The sequence below is a fragment of the Nematolebias whitei genome, chromosome 17 (genome assembly GCF_014905685.2).
Source record: "Nematolebias whitei isolate Nwh7 chromosome 17, NemWhi1, whole genome shotgun sequence".
Taxonomy (NCBI): Eukaryota; Metazoa; Chordata; class Actinopteri; order Cyprinodontiformes; family Rivulidae; genus Nematolebias; species Nematolebias whitei.
Genome location: NC_056514.1, coordinates 2,420,261 through 2,432,457, shown reverse-complemented (window position 1 = coordinate 2,432,457; position 12,197 = coordinate 2,420,261). Strand labels below are relative to the sequence as shown.

The following is a 12,197-nucleotide window of genomic DNA, read 5'->3' as shown; positions in this document are numbered from 1 at the left end:
TCTTCCAGTGGGAGAGTTGGGGGTTCGATTCCACCAGCAGTCACATGCTGAAGTGTCCCTGGGCAAGACACTGAACCCCTCACTGCCTGTGATGTGTGTCCCATCAGTGTATGAATGTGATAAATCACTGATTATTCCCTGTATATAGTATTTAGATTGTTGTAAAGAGCTTTGAGTGTCTGGATGAGATAGAAAGGTGATGTGTAAGTACAGTCCATTTACCTTTTACTGGAGCAGCATGAAATTCTCAGAGTTTGGGAACTTTATTGTTTTTACAGCCCAACCATTTCAACACAACTTTGTCTCTGACCCGTGTGGAGAGTTCCTTGGTCTTCATGCTGTCACATAGGGCTTGGTACCTTTCTAAAAAAAATCTGTACCGGTGTCGGTACCTTCACTTTGGTGTCGGTTCCTGGACGGTTCTTTTTTCGGTACCAATTTTGTAATTAATATTAATTCTAACAAGAATAAAATGACGTTACACATTACAGTACATATTGTGAATTTTATTTTTTAACTTTGGTATTTCTATTCCAAGCAGTTTTCTTACATTAAAATAAACAAATAATTTCCAGTTCAAAAGACCAGTTTCAAACCAGTGACACGTCAGTGTCTAATGCTCACTGCTACACACTGAGGACCTTTTCACTGAACAGTTTTTCTTCAGAAACAACATGTCTTCTTTCTCTGGACACAAACAAGCCCACTCCTGGTTGATGGTGTCTCCAGCAGTAGAACATGTTCACTCTGAGGCTGTAGATGATGATTGTTGCACACACAGATACCTGGTTGTCAGTTTGACATATTGTCCCTCACTTTCCACCAGCAGGTCACTGGATTCACTGAGGTAGGGTTGATGCAGACTTCTGCACCTCTGTGTCTCTGCCTGAATCTTCTCTGGGGTTTAGGGCTCTGATCATCTCTCTAATTGACATGAGAACAAAACATCAACAATAACATGGTTGTATTATTATTGCTAAAAAAAAAAACATTATCTAGGCTGAGAGATAAAAGCTTAACTGGTCAACAAAATCCTTTACAGTTGACTTACCTCCACTGTGCAGCTCCACTGTAGAAAAAGCAGCAAACTTTTAACAACAAAGTCTGTGATTGTCCTGTGGCCCCCACCTCGCTTTTCTGTCTGTCCTCACGTCTGGGTCAGAGGCTCCTGTGAGGAGAACATGAACATAAACAAACGGTGAACATTAGCTGAACTGTTGAAGCAGCTGACTGGATGGATGAGCAGTTTTACAAGCTAAGATTTATCCGTTACTGTCAATCTTTAGTTAGCTTGAGTTTAGCTAGCTACGTAGATAAAATAAATTTACACACTAATATCTTAAAGTTAGCGTTATTTCACCGCAATGTACGTTTTAAGCTGCAGTAATGTTAACAAACGTAAACTCACCAGCTGAAACAGACACAGAGCCGTCCTCGGGAGTTCTTTATTGAAAACGAGTCTTGCCGTGGAATGTTGATTCAGTCTGTTTAACACACACACAGAGACTGACTAACGCTGAGAGGAGGAGGGGAGGCTGCTTCGTGTCTTCTTGCAGAGAAGCAGGGAGCAACTTTCTGCTCGTGTTGTCGGAGCCGTTCGACAACACGCGCTGCACACGTGAACCCCGTCTGTGGGCGTCACCAGCACCATAGACAGACATTATAGATAGATTAGGTGCAGCAGCTCTATACAGCTCTGCGTGTAAACACGTAGTCTGTTTGTCATATGTCTGGTGTTTTACCTGCCTGCGTGCTGAAACCACGTGATACGTTACAGCCAATATCGAAACTTGACACCGAAAAAAAGAGTGCCGTTTCAATACATACACCGACCGGTGCAGTTCGGTCGGTGCCATTAAAGAACCTCGGTTCGGTACTCAGCCCTACTGTCACATGCCTGTTTGTAGTCCTTAGTATTTAAACTCCAGCAGTGAACACCTCTATCAGAACAGTTGTGTGTGTATATACTGAGATTATTGTGACACATTTGTAAAGATTTTTCTTCAATAAACTTCATTAGTTTGCAGTAGTGTCTGTTATAATCAAAGTGGAGATGTTTTAAATTCTAGTTTGTACAGCAGGAAAATAAAAAGAATACCAAGGGGATGAATACTTTTGCAGTTCACTGTTGGTGGTGAAGTGGTTTCGTAGTACTGATGTTGGTAGTTAACGATGCCTCTGCTTCCTGGGGTCTGGCAGTTTGAGCACAGCGTACCAGGGGCTTATTCAGACGGGTTTCTCACTGCGAGGTCCAATCAGAGGCTTCACCCTGACCTCTGACCTCTAACCTCTTTAACTTTCCTTCCTGGTTCACCAACTCAACTCTGAGATTGTGATGGAGCTGAACTCAGCCTGTGTTTGTAATAAGCCCCTGGTAGCTGACCTGAGTCTGGCTTGGTGTTTAGAGAGGAAGATTCCGGTTGGTGGACGGCCCTTCAGTCAGGCAGGCAGGAGGAGGAGCAGCTTCTCAGGAGACGAAGAGCAGAGTCCACCCAGTTACCATGCCCAGGGGCCGTCTCGGTCCCAAACTCACCTCCATCAAACCCACAAATCAGGTAAAGTCACACCACTGACAAGCAGCTGGGCCCAGAGCCTCCGAGGCTCAGCAGGGCCTATAGAAGGAGGCGGAGCCTCAGCGTGGAGCTGCTGATGCTGTATGCTGGTGAAGATTCTCAGTCATCCAGGACATGATGAATTCAAAAAGCGTTCAATACAAAAACAACTGGACTTTATTTGTAACAGAAGACGTTTCTCTCCTCATCCGAGGAGCTTTCTCAATTCAAAGAGCAGAGAGTGAGAGATTCAGGTTATAAGGCTGAGTGAGATAAGACACACACACACACATAAGACACACACACACACACATACTGTATATGTAGATTGGCAGTTCACACCTAAAAAAAAACCTAAACAGTAGGTCTTTGTTCCTCTAATTCACAGTCGAGGCCCCTCTGTTCCCATCAGGTGTGAAAACCGGCTGGGAATCTGTTTTAAAGTTGCATTATATGTTTTTGAAAGTGGAAATCTGAGGCCTCCTCCTCTGTTAAGAGACGGCTTTTCTCTTTTTACATAAATTGCTTCCTTCACCCCCCTCTCAAACAGCCTCTTCACAGACGCATGACTCAACACAGGAGAGCCAGCTCCACAGGACAAGACTCAGCTGTTCACCTCCACCTCACAGATAAGGGACACTCTTTTGAGGACCAAAATGAATGTGCACATTTTGGACCGAGAACACAGATGGTTTGAGAGGGGGGTGAAGGAAGCAATTTATGTAAAAAGAGAAAAACCATCTCTTAACAGAGGAGGAGGCCTCAGATTCCCACTTTCAAAAACATATAATGCAACTTTAAAACAGATTCCCAGCCGGTTTTCACACCTGATGGGAACAGAGGGGCCTCGTCTGTGAATTAGAGGAACAAAGACCTACTGTTTTAGGTTTTTTTAGGTGTGAACTGCCAATCTACATATACAGTATGTGTGTGTGTCTTATGTGTGTGTGTGTCTTATCTCACTCAGCCTTATAACCTGTATCTCTCACTCTCTGCTCTTTGAATTGAGAAAGCTCCTCGGATGAGGAGCGAAACGTCTTCTGTTACAAATAAAGTCCAGTTGTTTTTGTATTGAACGCTTTTTGAATGCTGATGCTGTACTCTGCTTTTTGTAGCCACGTTTTTATTTCACTCATGGTTCAGGGATCCCAGTTACACTGAGCACGTTTGGTTGCATGTTGATGTTTTCACTGGGCTCACGTCTGCTTCTCGTGTCTGTTCCTCCTGCAGAGTCTCTCCTGCGGATGAAAGAGGAGACGGCTGAGGTGGACGAGTTCACCTTCTCCCAGGGAGCCTCGGACCAGGAGAGTAACGGCTCGGGCAGCTACTACATTAAACAGGAGCACTGAGGAGGTCTGGGAGGAGCCGGGACGCACGCCTGGGGAAACCCGATCCGGGGTCAGGAATCACATCACAAGCTGCCTGTGGAGTTGGCCCAGGAGGTGGAGGGCCGGTCTGATCAGTCCTGCAGAGACCGTCTCTCTGAACCATCCTGACCCGCAGCGCCCACAGTGGCTCTGGGTCTCACAGGTTTGGGCATTTTTTCTGCAATCAACTTTGAGCTGTACAGCCTGATTCAGACAGCAGATTTACAGGAAGCACTGAGGCCGAGGAGAAACTGGTTCTGGGCCACACGGAGACCTGAAACTGTGACACGTATTTATTGAGCCGGGTCTTCAGTTGTTTTCTGCTCCAACAGAAGACGAGGCGAGCCGGGCCCGTTTCATTATTCTCCTTGGAATAATATTGTCAGGTGACTTATTTTTGTTTTGTTCTTTACTACTTGAAGATGTGAGTTTTATTTTCTGGTCTTAAAGTTCTGTTGCATTTACATGTTTGGTGGCAGCGTGGGAGACGTAACGTGTGTCTTTCTGTAATATTCCTACGACCAGTGGAGACCAGTGGAGATGGGACTAGAGACAGGAGGGACTCCTCCACTGACCTGGGGACAGTTCAGAGCTGCTCACCATCACTTCCTGTTTGTTTCTGCAGCTACATCCGTTCCTCATGAACCAGTCAGCAACTGTTTCACTGAGCGCCGCTGAATGTTTCTGCTGAGGAAACACTTTTATGTTCTTTAAAGAATTCTGACTCAGCAGCAAACCAGAAAGTCCAGATTATTATTTATATATTTTTGTGAAACAATTTTTAATTTCCAATTCGTTTAACTCATCCCTCTAAAGTCCAGTCACAGAATTATGGGATTTATTTATTTTGCATGTGTTTGATGTGAAAAATAAAGATGGCCAGCCTAAAGGCAGTCCTTCTACAGAACTTCTCAGAGTTCAGTCAACTTTTAGACCCCCCCCCCCCCCCCCCCCACACACACACACAGATTGCAGACATTCATCTAAAGAACAACAAAAAAAGTTGAATCATGTCATCTGGACTGACGAAGCCTCTTGGATGAGGGGCGAAACGTTTCTTTTTAACAAAAAAACGAAGTCCAGATGACATGATGCAACCTTTTTTGTTGTTATATACCTGGATGACTGAGAAAACAAACTTTGTATTCATCTAAAGAGTTTCTGAATCTTCCTTCAGCTGTTGATTGACAGCTGAAGAAGTCCGTCTGTGAACTCTGCAGAACTTAAGAGCAGAAGAGTTCCTTCCTCAGAAAAGACATTTGGTGCTCATCTCAGCAGCTTCCATCTGATCAACAGTTTGTTCCATTATTCACTATTTTTATCAGCGTTCAGACTTGTGTCTGATACTAAAAATGATTTGTTACGTTAGCTTTTGAGGAAGGAAAACAAAATCCAAAGTAACTTTTTGTCAGTGAATGAACGTGTCAGTTTACCGGGAGCGAGCCGAGCTGCTTCAAACTTCCTGCAGGCTCACGTTCATAACTCCATACAGTTTGCTGTCAATTTAAGATCAATTTAACACTTAAAGGCAAAGTTCACATCTTTTGACGTGGGGTTGTGTGGAAAGGTTCTGAACTATTTCTTACCTGTTTTTAATCTCCTCATTTTAAACATACGGAGGTACTAGTAGCAGGTCAGAGCGACTGAGCTCCGAGTCAGAAGAATAAACTGACTCACTCCTGAAGATTAACTCTTGACACGGAACGTCAAAGGTTCCTCACCCAAACGACTCCAATATGGCTGCCGAGCTACTGAAAGGTTTTATTGTTTGGAACAGGTTTCATATTTGGGCGGCACAGTGGCTCGGTAGAGCTGCTGCCTCTCAGCGAGAAGGTCGCCAGTTCAAATCTGGGTCCAGGGCCTTTCTGGGTGCAGTTTGCATGTTCTCTCCGTGCACGTGTGGGTTTTCTCTGGGTACTCCAGTTTCCTCCCACAGACAAAAATGTGCATGTTAGACTGATTGGTTAACTTGTCCCTAGGTGAGAGAGAGTGAATGGTTGTTTGTCTCTGTGTCCCTGTGATGGACTGAGACCTGTCCAGGGCGTCCCCCACCTCTCACACAGTGACTGCTGGACATGGGCACCAGTGACCCATAAAGGAAGAAGCTAGTAAAGATAATGGATGGTTCCAAATTTAAAAAACTTTACAGCGCTGCGTATGTGTTTTCATGTAGACAGGGTTTTGACATGGCTGTCCGCCTCTCCTCTCATCTAACCTTTGACCTGACGACATCCTCTTGGTGTGTAGCATCGTGTCAGCTTTATGCTCATGCTCCACACCTCGTTTCCTGTTTTTGGTGTCTTTGTGGCAGCGTTACAGCACCACACACAGCCCCGGCATGGTTACTACAGTTGTGTGTGTGTGTGTGCCAGTGAACGGCGGCGTGTTTACAGGATGGTTTTAGAAACCACAAACACTTCTCGGGACAGTCTGTGCTTCTGTGTGGACAAGACCTGAGGTGGTTTGCAAGGAACTAGCTGTAGCCCATCCAGTGCAGCCTGGAGCACTTTTTTATTTCTGCAGAAGTAACCGTTTAGTGTGAAACTGCCTTCAGTAGAAGGGTTTATTAAAAAAAATAAACAAGCGTTTACACAACCACTGTAAGACTTCTACGAGCTGGAGTTGTTTTAAGGCGGCAGCACTTTGATTTTTGTCCCATTCAGACTAGATTAATCAATCTTTGTTCCTTCAAACTGAGGCTGTTCAAACAGCTATCTACAGCAGGTAAGATATTCTTCTTAACCTTTCCACTGGACCTCACAGCAAAGAATCAGGGCTATTACTTTATTGCAGGTAAAACTTGTTTTGTCACCAGCGTCCTCAAATTAAAGGCGTCTCTCGCTGCGACCTGCCTTCAAGAGCAGCTTTGAGACACTTAAAGATGATCAGAGGACAAACGGTGCCACAGCTGCTGGACGCAGCAGACGTGCAGTTGTTCTTCTGAACGTTCGGGATGATGAAGCTGTGGAAACAAACACTGAATCTTAAAGAAGTAATGGGAGAATGTAAGAACAGTTTGGGTGAGCAGCTGAGAAACTTCTGGTTTGAAGGGGAGTGAGGATTATTTCCAGTCCTGCGGCCAGACGTCCGTCTTACCTCTCGGACATGGAAGAACCGCCTGGTGTCCGGATCCACAGTCGCTGAACACGTGTGACTCCTCTGTTTCTGTAAAAGCTGCAGTGAAGAAGAAACGCTTCTTTACTGTGTGAAAACGGCGGTTTGCGTTTTCAAATCTCAGATCTGCTGAAGTGGTCCACTGAAAAGAGTCAGACGTGTTCAGTTCCTCACACGAGGCTGGAGGATCTGCTTCTGGTCACCGTTTGTCTCAAAACAGGTGGATCTGTAGAAAGGTTCTGCTTGTTCTCGGGTCAGAGCCTCGTGAACACAAACGTCCTACGAGCTCAGCTGAGCCACAGACGGAAACGAGCTCCCTCGCTCTTTCTGGACGTTTGTGTAGGACAGGATGAAACGTGTCAGAATGAAAACTTCACATGTTCGTGTAAGTTCTAGTGATGAGCGTGGTCGGGAGCGACAGGTCCGTCACAACAAAAACATGATGTGCATCTTCAAGCTGGACTTTTGCAAATGTTTCTCAACTACCTCCCAACGACGGCTCAGTCTGAAACATGTTTATGGAAATGATGGTGATTGTCTAAAGCTGCAGCGGCTGGGGTCGCCCAGGGGGAGGAGTTAACAAAGGGCTCTGTGATGTCATCACACAACGATGACATCAGTTCTCTGCTTTTAACACATCACACCTGAGCTACACCCAGGTGGAGCAGTGGGCAGCTGTGTAGGCACCCGGGGAGCAGTTAGGGATTGGGTGTCTTGCTCAAGGACACCACGACGTGGGCATTTCAGGAGTTGAACCTGCGACTTTCTGGTCCCAGGTCAGCTGCCCTGCCTCTACCATCTCGGCCTCGATTAAAGATGGAAACTGGAGTCAAAATGTTGAGATTAGATTACCAATCCCAACATGAGGTAAAAAGCTCCATGTTAGAATAGTAATAAAAAAAGAAACGATGTAAACTTTGAAAAACGACAAATCACAGAAAACAAAACGTTCGTTCAAAATGTCCTAAACCAAAGTAAAAGAAAGACTGGATTCATTTTGTAATGCTAAAAAAATAGAAATCCTGTGTTTGGAGGAAAGTCATGAAGAAAAAAATCCATTTATTTGAAACGGTGGGGACCCAGACCAGTCTCGGACCAAGACCCAGACCAGTCTCGGACCAAGACCCAGACCAGTCTCGGACCAAAACCTGCTGATGGTTTCCATTTTTGTTCTTCATCACAGGAAGTGGGCGTGCTGGAAAACAAGAATGAAAATGCATCTTCACGTCTCTTCCTGCAGTTTGTCCAGCTTGTTCCTTCTTCAGGGGCTGAGATGGTGCAGAGGTAGGCCAGCCGACCTGGGACCAGAAAGTCGCAGGTTTGACTCCCCGCCATTCCCACATGTCGTGGTGTCTCTGAGCAAGACGCCCAATCCCTAACTGCTCCCTGGGCGCCCACACAGCTGCCCACTGCTCCACTGGGCTAAATGCAGAGAACTAATCTCATCATATGGGAACATGCGATGACGACAACACGGAGCTCGTGTTGTTAGTTCATCAGAGCAGCAGCTGCTTCAGCTGCAGGAGTGGAGATGACCGAACCCAAGGAAGAAACCGGGTCCAACACAAGAACTTTTACTCCCTAATATTCTTAAACAAACCATGTTTAGACAACAGATCTCTGATCTGTGAACGTTTCCTTCAACTTTAACCTCAACCTTCAGAGTTTAGTCTCCGAGGTGGCAAACGGACTTCTTCGTTGAGCGACCCTGAAACTGCTGAAGAGCCGACACCAAACCGTGAGATTTTATAGCAACACGAGGTCGTTTTCTCATTTCAACCTTATGCAATAACAGGAACCCAGATAATTTTACTATGCTTAAAGCGATCTTCAGATCACTACGTTCCTCTCCAGATGATGTAACGCAGCAGCGCCAAGTTCAACTGTGAATACTGCGTGTGTATATTTAGTGAAGCAGCGCGCTGCGTCTGGAGGAAACAGTGAAACTTGTCAGCGAGTTCAGAAGAGCCACACGTTCTCCTCCAAGCTGTCAGATCCACGTTCACTTCTCAGGAAGCTTTCTTTCATTTGGGGGGGGGGGGGGGGTCGTCGATATTTTCCTCTTTTTACAAACGCGTGCTGTAAAGTCCACTCTGAGCAGCGCAACAAGCTGTTAAAGATTTATTGTAAAACATTTAAATGCTACAAACTCTGATCACAAATGTTTGGTTATTTGAAGAAATGATTTCAGTCGTTTTAAGGAATTATTCAGTCTAATGGTAATAGATTCCAGAAGTAATGTACCCACTAAGAAAACTTTATATAAATATGAAAAGTTTATTCTTCAATCAAATGTTGTTGGTTTTTTAAACATATTTGCATAATCTTAACATGTATTTTCACATTCAAACAAAATGTGTTACTATAAACTCATAATTTACAACAAAAGAAAGTGAACGCTGTTCAAATGTAAATATGTGAAAACTCTTTTGGAAGATAAGTTTATTATTGGAACATGAGGATGTGAGAACTCTAAAAAATCTAAATAAATAGTTTTTTTTTGTTGCTCCTGAACTGCCCAGTCTGAACAAAATAATTGTGTATTTAAAATATTTTCTAAAATAACTTGTTCAAATTTTCATGTAAATTAAGTCCAACATTTAAACTTCTAAACTATATATATTTTTTATTTGAAGAAATTATGGCTTTCTAATAATGTTAGCTTGAGCTGAAACTGAAGAACTTTCAAAACCTAAAATGTAAAAAATAAAAACAATTTGAAAAGTACAGAAGAGGATTAGGGCCACGGTTCATTTTTTAAATTTACTTTATTTCTGAGAATGGGAAGCGCACTGTGGTGCAGTTGCTAGAGCTGCTGCTCTCAGCAAGCAGGCTGCCCCGGTTCAAATCCCGTCCGGGGGGGGGGGGGGGGGGGGGGCATGTTCACTCCGTGCATGCATGTTTTCTCCAGGTACTCCAGTTCCTCCCACAGATCAAAAACATGCATGTTAGGCTGATTGGTAACTCTAAATTGTCCCCAGGTGTGAGAGAGAGAGAGAGAGAGAGTGAATGTTTGTTTGTCTCATTTGTCTCTGTGTCCCTGTGATGGACTGGAGACCTGTCCAGGTGTCCCCCACCTCTCACACAGTGATAGCTGTATATGGACACCAGTGACCCCTGTGACCCAAAAAGGAAGAAGCAGGTAAAGATGATGGATGGATGGATGGAATTCTGAGATTAGTCAGATTCCATTGATCTAATTCTAACTTTAATCTCAGAATTTTGACTTTTTCTCAGAATGAAGGAAAAAACTATTTTTTGCATCATGACCTTTTAGTCCTCTTCTGTAGAAAACTGATCAGGTGGTTCATCTGAAATGTAAATTTGAGTTTATAGCTCTTTTAGGTTGGAGTTAGTTTTGGTTAGATGAAACATTTTACTAAAATGGTAAAAGATAGAAAAAGCAAGAGTCTGTTTCCAGAACAAGTTTCAGTAGAAAGTTTTGGAACTCGTTGACAGAACTCCGCAGCTTGTTCTGCTCACAACACAAACACGTTTTCTCTCACGAGCTGTTTCACTCGGGTGTTGTTCTCATTTATCTCAGCCTGATGCTCAGTCAGCTTCTAAACGAGCAATAAAGGACCGCATCAGCTTTTTCATGTCTACTAATGAACGAGGGCAGAAAAAGAAATCGTTTCAGTACGTCGGAGCCAAACAGCATTAACGTGTTTAGTCGTGAAAATGGGACGTAAAGTGACTGTTCTCTGGAAAACCTGCTGCTACTAAAAAATACAAACTGAGTGCACAATCAACATTTTTTAGTCTTGTAAATAAGAACCCTTCTCTCTGATCTGCGGTGCTTCGTCCTCGTGTAAGAAAAGTATGTTACCAGAGCAGGAGGTCCCCCCCCCCCCGTGGTCCTTCAGTCTGTCTCATTGTCCTAGTTTTGGTTTAAATTTGACATTTATTTTACATTTTTATAAAACTGTACATATCTTGATGTTCAGTGTACCATTGCACAGATTTCAGAGCATTTTGTATATTTGTTTCTCAAAATGGTGGATGGATTCTGTAAGGTAAAAATTCTGTTTTTTATTTTCTGTAAGGTAAAAATTCTGCTTTTTATTTTCTGTAAGGTAAAAATTCTGTTTTTTATTTTCTGTAAGGTAAAAATTCTGCTTTTTATTTTCTGTAAGGTAAAAATTCATTTATTTGTTTCTGAATTTCAGTTCAAGCGTGGCGGACTCTGGATTTGTGGGTTTTTCCTTTTAGTTTTCTCCTGATGCTGAAGGCCTCCCTCAGCATGTTGGACTTTTTCTTTGGATACTAACACGGGTCTTTTGTATGTGACAGCCCTTCCTACTATATTAAACCATGTGGTGCTATATATTTATATATATTATATATATATATATATATATTTGATAATGATTGAACATATTGGAAATTTAATGTTGTCTGAAAATAATCGAGTTCAGAGCTTATAATGCAAAAAAAAAAATTTAAAAAAGATATTTTGGATACTAATTAAAATAAATCTATGTTGATAGTTTTAAATCTAAAGATATTAACACTGGCCATTGAGGTACATTAGACTGCAGTGGAACGTTTGTACTTCTTTTTCATGGTGTATATCGGTATATTTGTGCTGTGATGAAGCGGTGATGGACTTTGTAAATATTAGCCAAATATCTGGATGATCGTACTGGCTGTAACAAAATGGCTTCTGTGTTTACAAGTGCTGCAAATTGTTTGGGCATGGCTTTATTTGGTGGCTTTTATAAGTTTTACTTTTACACTGAATAAAGAGCTCGACTTCAGATTGTTGGAAATCACCTTTTCTCTTGTGTGTTAGTTTTGTTGGAACAATCATGACGGTGTAGTCCTTCGCTACTTTGCAGTTCAACTTTCACGGACTCGTTCTTTTGTTTTTTCAACGATTGTCAACTTTAATATTACGTGAATGAGACGGTATGGAATAAAAAGTTAACACAAAAAAAAACTTTGGACAGGTGCTGCCATTTTGAAGTTTTCTTTCAATAAGCCTACACCGTAAGGCAAAAGAACTGCATTACCCAGAAGGCAACAGTGCTTCTGGCCGCTGCCTTCTGATTAAATGGAGGGTTTTGATGCGATCTGAACCTGACAAAAAAGTTCAGTCCTTATTCATAGTGACTTCGGCACTCAGTGGATGCAGAGCTGTACGGAACCAACCGGGAGTTGG

At 43.1% G+C, this 12,197-nt stretch overlaps 1 protein-coding gene across 1 annotated transcript in view; it reads left to right on the top strand.

Annotated features, from left to right (window-relative positions):
• Positions 1 to 3,901, top strand: part of mbtd1 (mbt domain containing 1) — a 69,795-nt gene extending 65,894 nt beyond the window's left edge. The window contains exon 9 of the mRNA XM_037691549.1: positions 3,783 to 3,901. Within this exon, the coding sequence (XP_037547477.1) occupies positions 3,783 to 3,901 (119 nt within the window). The remainder of the gene's footprint in view (positions 1 to 3,782) is intronic.
• The last annotated feature ends 8,296 nt before the right edge of the window (positions 3,902 to 12,197 follow it).